The 20,133-nt window shown below is 41.9% G+C and overlaps 1 protein-coding gene across 17 annotated transcripts in view; it reads right to left on the reverse strand.

The window, feature by feature from the left end:
- PLEKHA6 (pleckstrin homology domain containing A6) overlaps positions 1-20,133 on the reverse strand; it is a 1,584,742-nt gene that overhangs the window by 966,089 nt on the left and 598,520 nt on the right. For 16 of the 17 annotated variants that reach the window (XR_013274469.1, XR_013274470.1, XM_077481247.1 and 13 more), the window contains one exon: positions 7,484-7,570. The exons of the other annotated variant lie outside the window; for it this stretch is intronic. Coding sequence is in view for 14 of the 16 variants with exons in the window: in XM_077481247.1 (XP_077337373.1) it covers positions 7,484-7,570 (87 nt within the window). In the remaining 2 variants the exon portion in view is untranslated. The remainder of the gene's footprint in view (positions 1-7,483; positions 7,571-20,133) is intronic. 17 annotated transcript variants of the gene reach the window in all.

The following is a 20,133-nucleotide window of genomic DNA, read 5'->3' on the forward strand; positions in this document are numbered from 1 at the left end:
CCAAAGTCAGAAGAAGACCCCCGGATGGCGGCAAAGACGGAGAAAGCCTCCCCTAGCAAAAGAGGGTCAGAAGATAGCAGAGGAGCCCAGCGAGAAGACCCCTGAAGATGGAAGAAGACCCCCGGAGCCGTCTAATAAAGTACTTTAAAAACCTGTGTTGTGTTTTTTATTAACACTTTTTTTCCCCCAGGTGAATGGGTAGGGGTACATTGTACCCCATACTCATTCACATAGGGTGGGGTCGGAATCTGGGGGCCTGGATTTTGATACGCCCCCGCAAAGTCCGGCGGGTTGTCCGCTGGACTAAGTCCGCCGGATAGTCTGATCCTGTGTACGCGGCATAATAGTACATATAATCTAATTTCAGTCTGCACCACATAGCAGTCTGATTAGCACATGCACTTTTAACTGAGAGTCATCAGTGGAGGTCATTCTCCAGGTGATAGGCAGCGCCACCCACCCCTGCACATATACACATAAATGCTGGTGCTCCATTAGTGGAGCTCTTGGGGGAGGCAGCAGTCTAGCCTTACTTAAAGTGGAGGGCCACCCTGAAAACAAAAAAATATAAAAAATTACAAAAAAATCAAAAAAAAAAAAAATGAAAAACATTTTTTTTTTTACTTACCAGAAATGCCTGTTGCTAGGCACATAATCCTAATCTTCCTCTTACTCCTCCGCGGAGATCTTCTGTCTTCTCTCCTCGTCGCGGCGTCTTCTGGGTAATGGGTCGCGCTGTGTTCTGGGAACTCTGTGTTCCAGAATACAGCGCGTCCCATTCAGAAAGTGCTGCGGGACTCGCGCATGCGCAGTAGGAAACGGGCAGTGAAGCCATAAGGCTCCACTGCCTGTTTCCCTTAGAGGGAATGGCGGCGCCGGGACCTGAGAGCCGAGGGACGGGTCGGCCTCGGGCAGCCGACATCGAGGGCGCCCTGGACAGGTAAGTGTGTTTATTAAGTCAGCAGCTGCAGTGTTTGCAGCTGCTGACTTTTTTTTTTTTTTTTTTTTTTTTAAACGGCCCTCCTCTTTAAGCGAGGTACCCACAAGTTATAATTTAGGTAACTTTAGGCAAGTTTGGCACCATTTCATGAGTGTGCGCAATTTTAACCACATCAATACTGGGCACTTAAACACCTTCCCACCCAGACCAATTTTCAGCTTTCAGTACTCTCAAACTTTGAATGCCAATTACTCTGTCATGCTACACTGTATCCAAACAAAATTTGTATAATTTTTTTCTAACAATTAGAGCTTTCTTTTGGTAGTATGTAATCACCGCTGGGATTTTCCTTTTTTGCAATAAGCGGAAAAAGAGCAAAAATTTGGGGAAAAAAACACTTTTTTTTAGTTTCTATTGTAAAATTTTGCAAATAAGTAATTTTTCTTCATAAAATTGGGCCAACATTTATGCTGCTTCATATCTTTGGTAAAAATAACCCAAATTAGTCGATATTATTTTGTCTGTGTAAAAGATATAGAGTCTACAAGTTAAGGTGCAAATCACTGAAAATTGATCACATCTGATCACACCTGATTTACTGAAGACCTATCTCATTTCTTGAGACCCTAACAATCAAGGAAAGTAGAAATACCCCCCAAATGACCACTTTTTGGAAAGTAGACATTTCGAAAATTAAGAGTTTTTTATTTTTTTACATGGTCAGCGACAGCAAAAGCAATCATCTAGGCAGAAGGCAGGAATACTGTCCATAGTTAGTTCAGGCAGATATACTGTCAGCACAGCCAAAGCATTGGTCCAGGTAGCAGGCAGAGATATCCAGGCAGAAATACTGTCTATTGTCAGTAGAAGCAGCAGGCCGAGATATGGTCAACACAGCCAAATTATTGGTCCAGGCAGCAGAAATAAACACAGTCCATAAAGTCCTGGGTCATTACAGGCAGCGATATGGTCAGCACAGCCAAATTATTGGTCCAGGCAGCAGGAAGGGCCATCAAGCTTAGGACCAGGGGGGCAGGGGTAGAGGCTTCTCCCAACCAAATCTCTTTGAAGCCTCCGGGCAACCAGACCCTGTTCTGGGAACACAGAAAACCAAAAACTGATTTTCTCTACTCAGAACGCTATTCTGAAGTCCCTCACATATGCGAGACCCCTGTGTACTGAAGTAGAAGGGCAAAAGATCAGTGGCAGGCAAAAACATGGTCGATTTAACAGGTCGAGGTTGGTGCACGTGGAAGTCAGAAATGTGGTTAAAAAACGGCAGGCAAAGGCATCATCGGTAAACAGGCTGAGGTTGGTGTACATGGAAGTCAGAAACGTGGTTAAAACGGCAGGCAAAGACATCGTTGGTTAACAGACCAGGGTCAGTTAACATGGACGGTAGAAACATGGTGGCAGGCAAATGATGCACGCAGCTAATTGAAATGGGGAAATGGCAGTCTGTTACTAATAAGGGGAACTAATATCTGATGGATGTGTGATAATTTTTGAAGCAATCACCAATACATAGGCCAGGTTGGGAGGGACAATCGGCACAACAACAACTTGTATCTTTTCTAGCTCCTCTACTTGCGCATACACGACATTTCTTTTGGCGTCTTCTTCCGGATTCTGTTAGGGGAAGCTGTTGCTCATGAAGTCGACTCACACTATCAGAGCGAATGCTTCCTGGGGCGGGTCCTTGGTGGTAAATAAGGGCAGTGATAATGTTTTCAATATATTTGAGGTAGGTGATGGGTTGGTTTTCGGGTGATTTTTGATAGCAGACAAATTAATTGAACAGGGCCATATGAAACAGATGAATCCCAACTTTTTTATACCAATAATAGGACTTGCGGGTTGACAAATATGGTTGCAGCATCTGATCATTTAAATCCACCCCCCCCATATTAACATTGTAGTCATGGACACATTCGGCCTTTACTACGGGGCCACGTCTTCTCTGAATCTCCACCAAGGTGTCATTGTGAATGGTAGTCATCATGTGAACATCCTTCTTGTCCCGCCACTTCATGGCCAACACCTTTTCATTCCTCATGAATGCGGCTTCCCCCTTTTGTAGCCTTTTGGTAATAAATTATGTGGGAAGCCCTTCCTATTTTTTCGGAAGATACCGCAGGCCAGGGTTTTTTCATGACACAGGTGACGGAAAAGAGGCAAGCTGCTGTAATAATTATCTACATATAAGTGGTAACCTTTTTTGAACAGGGGGTATGCAAGGTCCCACACAATTCTACCACTGGTTCCTATATATGTGGGACACTCACGCGGCTGGAGCTGGGCGTCTTTGCCCTCATAAAATACTAAATGAGTACACGTATCCCGTGGCTCGGCCACATCATTTATTCAATTTCACACCGTACCTGGCTCTCTTACTTGGGATATACTGCTTCATATGCAGCCAGCCAGTAAAGTGGATAAGGGATTCGTCTACACAAATATTTTGGTCGGGGATAAAGACTTCAGGAAATCGATTGGTAAAATAATTTATTGGGGGGGGGGCGAAGCTTACATAATTTGTCGTGATTGGGATAATCTTGGGGAGGGCACTGCGAGTTGTCATTGAAATGTAGGAAACGCGTAATCGTATGGTAGCGTGTCCTGGACATAACAGAAGAATATAAGGGCATTTGGTGGATTGGGTGGGTGGACCAGTAAGCATGCTGTTCGTTTTTCTTTGTAAGCCCCATATTAAAAGTAAGGCCCAGAAACAATTTGATTTTGTCTAGTGTGACATGTCGCCAATTGAACATACGGGCATAGGATGAACTGGGGTTGACAGCAATAAATTGCTCTGCATAGAGATTTGTTTGGTCCACCATGTACTGCAAAAAATCTTCGGGGAAAAACAAATAGAAATAGTCCAATTGTGCAAAATTTGAGGTGTTGGGCTGCACACCTGGCTGTGCAGTGAAAGGGGGGATTGTAGCAGATCCTGAGTTGGCAGGCAACCATAAGAGGTTTGCCAGGGCATCGGGGAGGTAGGACTGGGCCTGAATTCTTTGGGCTGGATGTGCAATTCCAGTAGTTGTACTGGGCTCCTCTTCTTGGGGTCTGGAGCTGCTGGCGGGAGGCAGGTGTTCTGATCTTGGTCCTGATCTAGGTCCTGATCACCTCTTTTAGGAGGGGGGGTTTCCTCCGCTGACTCGGACTCCGATTCACTACCCTCCACTGGCTCGTATTCCGAACCAGAATCGAATAATGAGAGCTCCCTGCTGCTCTCATCATCCGACATGGTAAGGATGTTATATGCCTCTTCAGCTGTGTAAACTCTTTCGGACATGATGGTGGTACTTTTGGCAGGCCTGTGTGACGGAACTGGTGTGTTACTGACAGCTCACTGATGGCGGGCCTGTGTGATGGGACTGACAGGTTACTGATGGCCTGTGTGATGGCGGGACTGTGCATCGGTAGTGATTTCAGGCCTGTGTGACAGATGGGCTGTCAGATCCAGATGGTACCGATGGCGGTACTGATAGCGGTACTGTTGGTGGTACTGATGGTACCGGTGGCAGTGCTGATGGCGGTACCAATGGTGGTGCTGATGGCGGGCTACGACGGGTCCTGTTGGGCTGCGACGGGTCCTGCTGGGCTGCGACGGGTCCTGCTGGGCTGCGACGGATCTTGATGGGCTGTGACGGGTCCTGATGGGCTGTGACAGATCTTGATGGGCTGATGGGCTGCGACAGATCCTGATGGGCTGCAACGGGTCCTGATGGGCTGCGACGGGTCCTGATGGGCTGCGACGGGTCCTGATGGGCTGCGACGGGTCCTGATGGGCTGCGACAGATCCTGATGGGCTGCGACAAGTCCTGATGGGCTGCGACAAGTCCTGATGGGCTGTGACGGCTCCTGATGGGTTGTGACAGATCCCGATGGGCTGTGACAGATCCCGATGGGCTGTGACAGGTCCTGATGGGCTGATGGGCTGCAACAGATCCTGATGGGCTGCGACAGGTCCTGATGGGCTGCGACAGGTCCTGATGGGCTGCGACAGGTCCTGATGGGCTGATGGGCTGCGACAGGTCCTGATGGGCTGTGACAGGTCCTGATGGGCTGTGACAGGTTCTCTTTATTGGTAAGGGGGGGTTCGTGTTGTGCACACAGTAAATGTATGAAAAAAGTGTTTGATTCACTGATCAGATCTCTCCTTCTCTCTCCTCACAATCGGTGTGGGGAGAGAGAAGGAGAGATCCCTGGAAACCGCCACAATGTTTATACTTGTGACCAGCTGTGATTGGACACAGCTGATCACGTGGGTAAACTACCAATTTTATTGATTGTTTACCCTGATCGGGGATGTGCTGTATCCAGAGGACACGCGACATCTCCGATCGGCACACAGCGCGCCCCCGTTGTGAGGAGAGAGAAGGAGAGATCCCTGGAAACCGCCACAATGTTTATACTTGTGACCGGCTGTTATTGGACACAACCAATCACATGGTAAACAGCCAATTTCATTGGCTGTTTACCTGATCGGGGATGCGCTGTGTCCGAGGGACAAGCGCCATTCCCTGATCGCCATGGTGCGGGCCCCCGGGGGCGCACAATAGGGGTGAATCCCGAAGGACGTCATAAGACGACCAGTCAGGATTTCAAAACCACTTTGCAGCCATCAATTTACAACAGGCAGGAGGCAAGTGGTTAAAGACTGACATGTTGGGTATCTATTTATTCGCCGTAACATCATTTTTCACATTATACAAAACAATTGGGCTAATTTACTGTTTTTTTATTTTTTTAATTCATGAAACAGTTTTTCCCCCCAAAAAAATGTGTTTGAAAAATTGTTGTGCAAATACCGCGCGAGATAAAAAGTTGCAACGACGGCTATTTTATTCCCTATGGCGTCTGCTAAAAAATACATATATGTTTGTGGGTTTCGAGTAATTTTCTAGCGAACAAATTATGATTTTTACATGTAGGAGAGGAGTGCCAGAATAGGCTCGGTATGGAAGTGGTTAAGTTGAGGCCACACTCCATGTTCTAGTCCAAACAAGCTATTTTCTTCACTAACTGATGCAGCGGCTGTTACACTGTATGAACTGTGTATGTATACTCAGCTACATGCAGTAGGCAGCTCTGTGTTCTGGCAGCTTTCTAACCTGCTCCTGGGACAAAATTTAATTGTGCTTAGTATTGCTCAGCTTTTCACAGGACACTTTGTATTTCCTGAAGAAATTCAAGGCTTCCTATGATTGGCTGATGTAGAAACGCGAGCAGATTAAGTCAATCTCTACCCCAGCTTTAGAGGAAGCTTTGTATTTATTCAGAAAAATTTTACTTTCTGTGAATGGTAATACTCAGCCCAACTACATTTTTTTTCTGGGAGTGGGACAGGAAGCACTACCTGGGAGTGTTGACAACTTATAGATGTCTTTCTGACTAAGCAGCATATACAGGGCTATGGCAACTGATAGATAAATTAGATAGGTCAATAAAATGTTGGGTAAATAAAATTACATACACATAGGTTGAACTGAATGGACCTGTTTCTTTTTTTCAACGTTATAAACCATAAACGTTTACAATATAAAAATGTTAACACAATGGGGTTGATTTACTAAAGGCAAATTCACTGTGCACTACAAGTCCACAGCCAAGTGCACTTGGAAGTGCAGTCATTGTAGATCTGAGGGGAAGCTCTGCTGATTTCTATGATCCAATAATGTGCAAGCAAAAATGCTGTTTTTTATTGTACTTGCATGTCCCCCCTCAGATCTACAGTGACTGCACTTCCAAGTGCACTTGTAGTGCACAGGGGATTTTCCTATAGTAAATTACCCCCAATGATAACTATCAGTAAATGTGAGAAGATCATAAGCTTATTCAGGGAAGGGACTGATGTGGATGTACAAGTATGGAAAGTGTTGTATAAGATGTCAACCTTAAATATATTCCAGTAATAAATAGGTTTAGTTTGACTATTCAATACTACAGATTCAGCATCGATGAGCTTAATAAACAGCCTATAATGTAATTATACGCAATGATATATGTGATAATCCTATATGTAATGATGATGATAATAATAATGCAAACATGAGATACTGGGATTGATTTTCTAAAGGAGAAGAAGCCATTCTCTAAATAAAGTGAAAGTGAATAAGCTAAAGATCTGTTTACTTTATATACCCAATAGTGGGTATTCAGGGAAGATCCTGTTTTTTTTGTTTTGTTTTTTAATGTAGAGTGGCCTTTAGCACCCAAGCTAAAGGACACCCCACATGACCTTTGAACAGCAGGAACGGTTGCAGGTCTTATCCTTTTTGTGACCTTCTTGCTGAAGTGCCCAAGCTGTCCACCCCTTCCCTTCAGCCTGGCACTGTCTAGGTCAGCAGCCTTTATCCTTTTAGTAAATCAATCCCAAATTCAGCACAAACTCCACATATAACTGACAGGAACAGGACAATGGATGGTTAAAGTGTTACACAGATATTAGTGAAATCATACTAACACAGTACACAGCTTAGACATCTAACAAACTTTATCTACATGCTTTCCTCCTGCAATCTAGCAACTTACCATTTTGTCATGCAGAGGTGGGGAAGCTGGGTAGCTGTAAGAGTATGCTCCTGCAGGCAGAGGGTGTCTGTCTCCTAAATAATCATACTAAATAAAGAGAGATTGGAGATTTTATACATTTTAATTACCTTTTCTCAGATGCAAAAAATATTTTCTTCAATTTTTTATACACATTGAAACAAACTTTAACATTTTAATCTATCTCTTCAGACTAAAATATATTTTGTAAGTTTCTGATTGTATGCATTGTTGTTTCACAGTATCTCACAAAAGTGAGTACACCCATCACATTTTTGAAAATATTTTATATCTTTTCATGTGACAACACTAAAGAAATTACACTTTGTTGCAATGTAACGTAATGAGTACAGCTTGTATAACAGTGTAAATTTGGTGTCCCCTCAAAATAACTCAACACACAGCCATTAATGTCTTCACCGTCGGCAAAAAAAGTGAGTACACCCCCAAGTTAAAATGTCATATTTTTTTTTTTCATAGTAACCTACAAACCCATTAGATAACAAAATTATTACAAAATACAAAACATCCTACATAGCACAACCAAGGAGAGAGGAAAAGAACGAGACGGGAACCAGCGTCTACTTTCCCTCTCTACCCTTCCCTTTTAAAACCAACGAGAGAGCGGCTTAACAAAGCCTTCGTACCAGCCACTGATAGTCTTCCCAGGGCGTTATAACCCACCACGTCTTTGACTAAACGAAAGGAGCGCAAGAAGGAGGGTCATCCCCTTCACCCTCTTTTGACTTCCGACAATAGGTTTGTTAGCCCAACTTACTTCTTAAATCAAAACCTAAAAAACTGGGGTATCTGGCGCTACCTCTTATTAAAAAATATTATAAGATAATTACAAAATGCCAAAAAGAGAGTATATTTTGGTGGGAAACCCTGATAATGCCAACAAGTCCAATAATACATTAACTTATTCTATGAACTATCCTGTCTCTCAAACAGTAATCTTAGATAACCAATTACCATCCCATGGAGATATTGACTCCCTATCAGAAGAGACACAGTACAATAATTTCAAACCCACTAGCTCTAGCTCTATAAAAATTAAACAAAGTGATAACCCTTGCTGTTCACATCTAAAATCGCATAGATTGACCCTTTTGCGATTCAAACAAAAGTATAGTAAGTGTGACCTTATCTACTATAATATATGTGTGTCTTACATCCGTGTTTAAAAGAATTATAATTTACCAAAAAAATATATTATGTGAAAGAAATACTATCTGAATAACAACTATGATACTCAATGCGGCTTTAACCTTAAAGTCGCATGAGTATTAATACATGTGACTTATCCAACAACTCATCAGCTAAATTTGTAAACAAGTCTAATTTGAAAGTGCAAATATATGAAAAATAAACATGTGTATAAAGTGCAATTTGAAACAAGTAAGACAATCAAAATTCTAAAGTGCAAATTACTGTAAACATATATCCCAAACAAAAAATAATATCTATTCCTAAAAAAGTGTACCCAAAAAAGTACCCAACTAGGAAAAAAGGCAAAGAGTAAATCACAATAAATGTAAAAAATAAATAAAAAACCCTAAAAAATAAAAAAAATTAAAGCAAAAACCCAAGCAAAAAAAGGGTTAATAAAAAGGAAAAAAACAAAAAAAACAAACCCCCCCCCCCCCAAAAAAGTCTACAGTGTCCACTGTCAAAAAAATCTTCTATTGTGCAAATCCAACAGTAGATGTTCATAAGGTGACTTTCGTGCTTGTTGTAAATTCTTCAAAGTGACTTCCATGCTCCCCCACAAGGGTCCCCACTCACCAGAAGAATACACCCCTACAGGGGTACTTCACCTTTAAATCAGCTTTGAGGAAATCCAGCTCCTTGGCCCATATGCTGTGTGGTCATTCGTATCCAGAAGAAAACTCCATTTTGCCCTCATAGGAAAAAAATTATAGTCTCCATAGTGTAATATGTATATAAAAAATTAATTTAAAGGAGATGCTACTAATATATTGAAAAAACCGTTTATTTCCACAAAAAACTAAAAACTAAATTCATATAATCTTGAAATTTTCTTGTTGGCATTATCAGGGTTTCCCACCAAAATATACTCTCTTTTTGGGATTTTGTAATTATCTTATAATATTTTTTAATAAGAGGTAGCGCCAGATACCCCAGTTTTTTAGGTTTTGTTTATTGCTGTGGAAACCCCGTGTGGGGACTTTCTTCGTTTGGGGGGGCTGCAACCTAAAAAAACATTTTTGAGCATATTTTTTTTGGTTCTATCCATCCTATACCTAGAACGCATTAGCGCGGTTTCTCCAACATTTATAATTACTTCCTAAATCCCCCCCCCTCCCACTGGCTATCCCTAAATATTTTAATTACTCAATATACCACCATGCTTTCCCCTTGACCAAGGCTCCCACATTCTAATAAACTCTTTGAGGTTACATCTCCTTACATAAGCTGCTCTCTCTTTGGGGAGGGTTTCATTCATAACAGCAATCCAATTTTTGACAATAGGGGCCACCTTCGATTGCCATCTTATTGCTATCAATTTCCTAGCTTGGAATAAACTTCTCCAGATGGCTACCGTTTTACTCCTATTTTCCCCTAACTCCTGCCTGTATCCCAATAGACAGACCATTGCTTCTTTTTTTAACCTAATATCAAACAATTTTCTGCAGAATGTTAATCACTGCATCCCAATAGCGAAATAGTTTGGGGCATTTCCACATCATATGTAGTAGGCCCTCCGAACCCCTACATCTCGGCCAGCAGTTATCCTCTCTCTTACCAAACTTAAATAGCCGTTTAGGAGTATAATATGCCCTATTTAGCAGCATTAGCCGTGATATTTTTTTGTGACGGAGCAACGGATACCAAGGAAGATGCCTCCAGTATCCTCCTCCACTGTTCTTGTGTTCTTATTCCTATTTCATTGGGCCCAATTAGCCATTTTCCCTCCTGGTGTCATGTGACTCATTAGTGTTACAAGGTCTCAGGTGTGAATGGGGAGCAGGTGTGTTAAATTTAATGTTATCGCTCTCATTCTCTCAAACTGGTCACTGGAAGTTCAACATGGCACCTCATGGCAAAGAACTCTGAGGATCTAAAAAATAGAATTGTTGCTCTACATAAAGATGCCCTAGGGCAGTGATGGCGAACCTTGGCGCTCCAGATGTTTTGAAACTACATTTCCCATGATGCTCAACTATACTGCAGAGTGCATGAGCATCATGGGAAATGTAGTTCCAAAACATCTGGGGTGCCAAGGTTCACCATCACTGCCCTAGGCTATAAGAATATTCCCAAGACCCTGAAACTGAGCTGTAGCACGGTGGCCAAGACCATACAGCTGGTTTATCAGGTCATGGTTGACCAAAGAAGTTGAGTGCACGTGCTCAGTGTCATATCGAGAGGTTGTCTTTGGGAAATAGATGTATGAGTGCTGCCAGCATTGCTGCAGAGGTTGAAGGGGTTTCTCAGAGCATACGCCACACACTGTATCAAATTGGTCTGCATGGGTGTCGCCCCAGAAGTAAGCCTCTTCTAAAGATGATGCACAAGAAAGCCCGCAAACAGTTTTCTGAAGACAAGCCGACTAAGGACATGGATTACTTGAACCATGTCCTGTGGTCTGATGAGACCAAGATAAACTTATTTGATTCAGATGGTGTCAAGCGTGTGTGGCGGCAACCAGGTAAGGAGTACAAAGACAAGTGTGTCTTGCCTACAGTTAAGAATGGTGGTGGGAGTGTCATGGTCTGGGGTTGCATGAGTGCTGCCAGTGTACTGTCGAGAAGTGTCCCCCATCAAATAGTGCCCACGTATGCACAGGACGGCACCATGCTTGAGCTGATTTGCCGATCAGCTGGAGTGACGTGACCAGGGTGCAAGCATCATAGGAGGCATCTCTCGATGGGAGATGCCATTTCTCTGCCACAATTGGAACCTATACAAACAACGGGGGGAACGTAGTTCTCACATTGCGCCTCGCTGCTGCAGGGTGGCTTTACAGTGTGCTGATGGTCCCGTTTTATCTGTGTTGCAGGGCGGGTTTGCTGTGTTGAACAGCTGGTTTTGCCTTTGTGAAAGAGCAGTTTGCAAGACAGACAAAACCAGCTCTTCAACAAAACCACTAGCCACCCTCCAGCAGCAGCGTTGCACAATCTGAGAACTACGGTCTCCCCCGCTGTTTGTATAGGTTTAAATTGTGCCTGTGAAATGGTTTCTCCCATCAAGATATACCTCCTATGATGTGGCATGTGCCCTGGTAGCATCAGCCCAGTTGATCAGCAAATCAGCTGTTCTGTTCTGTATGTCACATGTGCAGTACATACCGGGCACTTCTCAATAGCGGCCACTTCTGGACAGAACAAAGGCACTGGAGAGCTACGGTTTATTGAAGGAACCATGAATGCCAACATGTACTGTGACATACTGAAGCAGAGCATGATCCCCTTTCCTTTAGAGACTGGGCCGCAGGCCAGTATTCCAACATAACCCGAAACACACCTGCAAGATGACCACTGCCTTGCTAAAGAAGCTGAGGGTAAAGGTGATGGACTAGCCAAGCATGTCTCCACACCTAAACCCTATTGAGCTTATGTGGGACATCCTCAAAGGTAGGGGAGTGCAAGGTCTTTAACATCCACCAGCTCCGTGATTTCGTCATGGAGGAGTGGAAGAGCACTCCAATGCAACCTGTGATGCTCTGGTGAACTCCATGTCCAAGAGGGTTAAGGCAGCACTGGAAAATAATGGCGGCCACACAAAATATTGACACTTTGGGTCCAAATTGGACATTTTCACATAGGGGTGTACTCACTTTTGTTTCCAGCAGTTTAGACATTAATGGCTGTGTGTTGAGTTATTTTGAGGGGACAGCTAATTTACACTGTTATACAAGCTGTACACTCACTACTTTACATTGTAGCAAAGTGAAAAGATATAATAAAATATTTACAAAAATGTGAGGGGTGTACTCACTTTTGTGAGATTCTGTATGTATCCCTACCTATGTCAAATATATAAGCATAATGATAAATGCATAATACATATATTGGAATTGCCTCGTTTTGGAAATCCAAAATCCAAGGGAGAGCAAAAATTCAGGAAAGCTGATCATCTATGTGCTGCCTAGTAAGTCAATGCAGATTTTTTTTACTATTTAGGCCTGTTCAAAAAACAATTTAGAAAATGTTGCTATTTACAACAGCTCTACTTTTGTATTTCCATCTTCATTAATTCGTTTATATGACTTCTTTTTAAGACCTAATACCTAGTACACACGATGAGAGAATTGGATGAAAATAACCACTTTTTGAGCGACCGTCCGATAATCTGATTGTTAGTACACATCATTCAGAGAGGAGATCCGTTCATGCAAAATTATCTGAAGGAACAAGCATGATTTTTTTTTTTTTTAGATGATAACAGAATGATTGATTTAATCAGTACACTATTCATTCTGAAAAAAAAAAAAAAAAAAGTGACCAAGAATGCGCATGCTCAGAAACGAAATAATAAATTAGAAAAAAAAATACATCATCACAGGAAGTTGTATTCTGTCCTAGGAGAATTTGTGTAACGCTAGTGACCTATTCATTTTTGATATGACACTAGCATGCAAAAAAATATACTTCTCACTGAGGAATACAGCTTGCCTCTTTGGTGTATCATTGTGGAAACAATCGAGTCATCACAAGACTGATCTATAATAAAGACCAAGGGATCACCTTCCAAGAGTGGCGTGGAAGCTCCCCTTTTTGGTGTGGTTACACTTCTTGCCTAATAGGGCATAAGCCTTATTGAGTCCACATGTTCTGGTAGACCTCTTCCATATTGGTAGTGGATCTTTTTCACGCATGTGATCATTATTGCTGGCATTGGGACTTCATTTCCCTTCCTTGAATTACTCAAAGGGACATTGTTTTTGTCTTTGGCACTTCAGCAATGAATCCATTGGACATTTTCTCCTTTGCACCTTAGTATTTTAGATTTATTGGACATTTTCTTAGCACTAATTTTCATTCTTGTGTTCACATTCATTCACATCCAGTATGTCATATACAGTATCTATTGGATATTTCTTTTTGCTCTCTTTGCCCCTTTAACCTATTCAACAATTGTCTTTCACCTTGGATTTTTATCACTCTTCTCGTTTAACTATTTATGGTCATTTATTATCAACATTTGACTTATGGTAATATAGTTATGTTAATTTATTTGGGGATTTTATATTACACATAGCACAGTGAACATTCAGTTGCACATATTATATACATACCAATATCCTATTAACCCTAAAAAAAGGATTTTCTCACTTTCTTAGCACTGCATTTATTCTGTCATTTACTATGGACCAAAGTTTCAGACAAATCTGATTCCTGTTTATGAGGTGAGCAAAAACTTAGACAAAGTGACTGTGGATATAGTAGTATATTTAGATTTTGCAAAAGCATTCAACACAGTTGCCCACAAACAATTACTGTATAAGTTAAAGTCTACAGCTTTAGATAATTCAGTTTGTAAGAGAGTAATGATTAATGATTCATACACTGAATGGTCTAAGATTATTAGTGGTGTACCTCAAAGTTCGGCGTTGGGTTTATTTATAACGCATATTTGTAAATGATATAGCGTTTGAGATTAAAACTACCATTTCAATTATTAGCGGCAAGATTGACCATAACAAAATTATGGAAATCTAACGATGCACCAAATTTATCAGAAGTTATTATACTGCTCAACACACGTGCCCAATATGAGTGTATGTTATCATATAAACAGCACCAGGTTTAGAAAACTTTCCCCATTGTGGCCCAGAGTTGCTGCTATTAGGGGTGAGCGATGATGATCAGAGGCCTAGATGTACCAAACTGTTACATTTTTACTTAATTGTACTATGCTAAGAGAGAGATTGTCCTTAAGTTTAATTCCCATTCCCCCTCCATAGTCTCGTAGGAAAAGGCTATAAATGTGTCACTTCCTATGTATAAAATTACATACATCATACAAGAATTGCCCTAAAAAATTTGACTTTGTGTGGCTGCCATGGACTGCATAGGGAAGGATGGCCTTTGTTTCCTCCCCCTGTCATCGGGAGCAGTGATCACTGTCATGTCCTAGGTAGCCACTCCCTCACACAGTTAGAATACCTCCCTAGGACACACTTAACCCCTTCATCGCCCCCTAGTGGTTAAACCCTTCCCTGCCAGTGTCACTTACACAGTGCATTTTATAGCTGTATAAATGACAATGGTCCAAAAATAGGGTCAAAAGTGTCCAATGTGTCTGCCATAATGTCGCAGTCACGATAAAAATCGCAGATTGCCGCCATTACTAATAAAAAAAATGAATAAGAAAAATGCCATAAACTAGCCCCTATTTTGCAGATGCTATAACTTTTGCACAAACCAATCAATATACGCGTATTGCGTTTTTTTTTACCAGAAATATGTAGAAGAATACATATCGGCCTAAACTGAGGGGAAAAAAATATGTATATATTTTTGGGGGATATTTATTATAGCAAAAAGTAAAAAATATTGCATTTTTTTCAAAATTGTCACTCTTTTTCTATATTATTCTATCTATTGAAAATGTAACATGTGTTATATTTTTGATATATTAATAAAAAAAATCGAAAGTAAAAAAAAAAAAAAAAAAAAAAAAAAGGACAGTAACATTATATTATTGAGTGTACCCTTGTGGCTGAGAAAAACCAATGTGCAAAAAAAGACTAGAAAAATCTGTGAATAAATCAGCAGAATCAGATGGCCCACACCCGAAATGTATCAATATTCAAAATAGGGTAGATATATTTACCTGGAGACTACAGACCTAAAATCAATGGCATGTACTTTAGGAAGGCATGTTGAGAGGGATGATATTAAAAAAATTTGCTGATGACAATTCTATTAGTAGCAACCAACATAGATTAATGAGCAACCATTCTTGCCAGACAGCCCTTTCAACATGGTAAGTAGTAGAGGTAAGTAGTACTTTGGATAAAAGACGGTTTGCGGACCTTCAATCTTAGTGTTTGCCAATGATACAAAGCTAAGCAGGGCAATAACTTCACAGCACTATAGATAGAGCCACTTTAAAAGAAGACTAAAGCTTTGTACACACAGTCGGAGAATCCGTCGGAATGTGTCCTATCGGACCGTGTCGTCAGATAATCCGACTGTGTGTGATATGCATCGGACTGATTCCGTCCGAATCTCCGTCGGACCCAATTTTCCAACATGTTGGAAATATTTCCCTACCAACTGGGCCAGTCGGACCTAATCCGATCATATATAGAGCATTTTGATCGGACCAAGTGCCACGCATGCTCACATTCAAATTCCGACACGGAAGCGCTCGTTCAGGTAAAACTACTGCTCGTAAGCGATATAGCACATTCGTCACGCTGCAATGTTAAAAATTCTTTCATCAAGCGCATTCTCTTGTTCTTTACAATGCTGCAAGAACCAACTTCTTTTGATGCTCATAGTCACACACACTTCTCCCGAAAGGATTTCATTACTCTTTTTTAACCATTTCAGCAATACAATTTTAGTTTGCGTCACATCTACACAATTTTAGATTTGTTTTTTTATTTTTTGGATGTTTTTTGGGGGGGGGGGGGGGGGATTCCCTAAATATCTCCTTTAAAGACACTTTGCTCATTCCTCCTTATTTTTTTCATTTTTTTTTGTGTGTAAACTTACAACAACATTATTCTATTTTTTAGATTTTCTTTTTCTTTTTTAATCTACAGGAGGTTGTTTAGTGTTGGCACCCCTTGTTATTTATTTCACTTTGTTTTTCTTCCTTCCACACTTCCTTCCAGGCTGTGGCTGTGGTGCTGGAGGTGTGGCAGAAGGAGGAGGAGGAGGAGCAGGGGCATGGGCCAAACGACACAAGTGTGTTTCTGGTGTCATTTGGCCCAACAGACCCGTGTTGAGGGTTTGGAGAATAACCTGCTCACACAAGATCTGTTGCCCCTGCTCCATTTTCTCAAGCTTGCATGCAACCAAGGTGGCAAAGGCCTCTTGGTAGGTGGGTTTGGCTTGGAGTGCCGCAGAAGCCTCACCAATCAGCCTCAGGGCCGACTCCTCAACATTCCCCCCCTTTCTCGCCCTTCTGCGTGGAAGGTGGAGGGGAGGGACCTGGCATTCGGTGAGGCTCCTTTGGCTGCCCACCGCCTGGCTGCCGCTTACCCCCGCCTCCTCCTGGCTGCCACTTTCCACAGCCACCTCCTGGCTGCTGCATTCCACACCCTCCTGGTCCAGGCTGAGTTCTTCCTGTGTATGAAAAAGGGACATAGTTTTAGTTTTTGGTTCATCAAACACACACAATTTTCACATCAACACTGTTGCAAATTGTTAACCAATAGAAAAGACTATCATTCTGAGCCTAGCATTTTTCTTTCTTGTCCCAAAGGTTTTGGCCACTACTGTCTATTGATATGTGAAACACTTTCAAAACTCACCAATTAGGGAGCAGAAATCAAATTAACATCATTCATTTTGACTCCACAAATATGTACAACAATACTATACCTGGCTCAAGCTGGGCTCCTCCAGTTCTTCCTGAGTGGAAGGCCCAGGTTGGGCGTCGGAAGACTCATCAGGTGTGGAATGTAGCATAGAAGGACGCGTGGAAAAAAGAGTAGAGAGGGATTCTTTGGCCTCAGCCTGGTCTGCCAGAAATGCATCCTGTCATAATACCACAGGGTGGGGACATAAACCTCATCTGCTGAAGCTCCAGATTTCATGGACTTCAGCACCTTATTCTTCTCCTTCATATATGTACTCCTGAGGTTCCCAATTTTCTTTTTGATATATTTGTCATCTGCCCTGGGGACCACCGGCTTCACAAACTCAACCAGTTCCAACAGTGCTGCCTTCCTCTTTGGTCTATTACTATACAGAGGGTGCGTTGTTTGCCACAGGACTGGCATGTCTCGGTATTTATCAATGAACAGAGGGAGGAAGCTATAGTCATTAAACCCGTCTATAATGTCCGCAAGACACAACACAAGACAAACCCTAATGTCAGGCTACACTCCACTAATGCAGGCCTCAATCTAGAAGCAGTTTAGCCTAGTGATGTGCCAAGTTCAAAATTATACCTTCGTTTGCGCGTTCGTCGCCTCAGCTTCTCCCTCTGTTCACAGAACGTACGGACGACACACGCGTGTTACGTTTTATATACAGTGCGCATGCGTGCAACTCCGCCCGCCCCTGACATTCTTTCCAGACTATTCCCCGCCCCTTCGCTTCCGGCGCAGTGGGGAGAGCACATGGCGGAGAGAACACAGGTGCGCACTAATAATTACACTAACGAGGAGGAGGGTGAGGAAAGCCCGAAGCCTGAAACGTCCCGATCCAGGAAGACAAGATTTAAGGCCGCAAATATGTCTTTTGGAGAGATGTTGGACATATTGAACAGGACCGACTATGATGGAAAGTATGGACCTTACCCAAACCCAAATATCAGAAAGGCCAAGATCATGAATAAAGTTTTGAAGATTCTTCTGCATAATTTTGGGGTACACTGATCCATGGATCAACTGAGAAAACGCTGGTCAGACCTGAAACTGAGGGAGCATGAGCAGTACATAAGGATCAAGCGTGTTCTTGACAAAAGTAAGTAGTTGTCGTGTGTTCATATCATTATTATTGCTTGCATACTGCTCCATGTGCTTTGAGTTCATGTTGTGCATTTTAAAATGGTCACTTTCAAGTTCATGGTTTCATTTGTTCGTAGGAAACATCGTTCTTCCGGTAAGTATTCTAGCTGAACACAGTGTCCCCAATAATGTTATGACCTTGAAGCTTGGCCAAAATAAACAATTGAACAACACTTCCAAACAATGTTTCATATTATAATTCTTCCCTCTGTGTGCTAATTCTTTATTTTTTCAAAATCTCATAGGGGAGAGAAGACTCGGCAAGTATGAGGACACCAGGGACCCCACCTCTCACAAAGAAGGACAACTTCCAAAAGCAGAAACAGAGAAGCAGGAGGAGGGGGAGGAGGAAGGAGAGATCATTCAGGTTGGGCAAACTGTCACCACAACAGGTGAGTGTCGGAGAACACAGCTTCCGGTAAGCTCATCAATGTATGTCACCATATTTATATGACATGTTTTTTTTTGCTTTGTTTTGTAGGTGATGTGGAAGAAGATTCCTGTTTTGCCAGTGAAAGTGCCCAGATCGGGGAGATAATGGGGTGCAATCGGGATTGGGAACATATCCTGCAAAACATCAATGATGTTAATTGAAGAACATCATTGATGTTTTGGGGAGAGTGTGAAACACCCCAAACTAGATAGGGTCTTATTTTTGGAATTTTACTAACAAAATGTTGTATTTCTCAAAATTAAAAATTTGGAAGATGCACAGAGTGTGTAAACATGCATTATCTCCCTTCATGGGGGATCAATGTACGTGTTTTGTGTAAAGTGTCTGAGATGAAGGGGTTGCAGCCCCAAAGCACGTACATTGATCCCCCATGATGGGAGATAGCACATGTTGACACACTGTGTGCATCTTCCAAATTTTGATTTTTCAGGGGTGACACCCCATGTGATGAAGGCAATATCAGACCAGTTTGTACATAATCATGTCTGATATTGTCTTCACTTTTCAAAGTTGAACTTTGTGAGTTCCTGTGTTCTGTATTTTACCCAATATATATGTTTACCCAAAAACACCAAGTAAACAACATTTTTATTAAACTCTGTTTTGGAAACACACAATTTCTTGGTTGGTTGTAAAAACCTTTTCAAAACGCACATGTGAATGTGGTTGGATTAAACAGTTAAATTAGCAACAATGTGTGGCTTCCTTTTTCATGGCAACAAAAATGTATTTGGAGTACAATTTAAGTTTGTGCTGAGAAGGAGTGTGATTTACTAAAGGCAACTCCACTTTGCACTCCAAGTGCAGTTTCAGGTGTACTTTTGCAGTGCACTTGTAGTGCATAGTGGATGTGCCTTTAATAAAAAAACACCCACAGTGATGTGTAAATTTTGACAATCATGCCATTTTCCTGCCATGGTGCTGAAAATGAGCACGATTTTGGTCAGTAATGCACTACATACATTAGTTACCAAAAAAGAAGGTGTGTGTGTAGCAGACCCACAACGTAATAACATTATCTGAAGAAGAGACTGTCCCCTCATCTCGCTCTGAACTTGGGTTTGCACTGTTGGAGAAAAAGGCACAACTTGATAAAACCTAATTATACCTAGGAGACACCTAAAACCAAGCCAAGCAGTAAATGAAGGAGTTTCAGATCAAAATTTATTTTTAAAATGCCGCTCAGACATTGTCTGGCATATCAATGGCCCCCCTACCCACAAAGTAGTCCATGTATTGGGTTCTAACATCACGGGCGCTTTGGGGGGGCAAGCCAGGATGAGCATGTTGAAGTCCCGTGAGGTTATCTGTATTGTCCATCAAGTCTGCTTCTTGTTGGCCAACTGAGACCGCATAGTTCACAGAAACTTTTTTCAAATAATTGCGAAGAACACAGCACGCCAGCACTATATTTTTTCCGTTTTTTTTACAAATAAATACCTGGAAAGTGTGGTGTGCATTTGTATTCAGCTCCCCTGAGTCAATACTTTGTAGAACCACCTTTTGCTGCAATTA

This window comes from Lithobates pipiens, unplaced genomic scaffold (assembly GCF_037356315.1).
Source record: "Lithobates pipiens isolate NorthernLeopardFrog02 unplaced genomic scaffold, aLitPip1_a1.2 Scaffold_16, whole genome shotgun sequence".
NCBI lineage: Eukaryota > Metazoa > Chordata > Amphibia > Anura > Ranidae > Lithobates > Lithobates pipiens.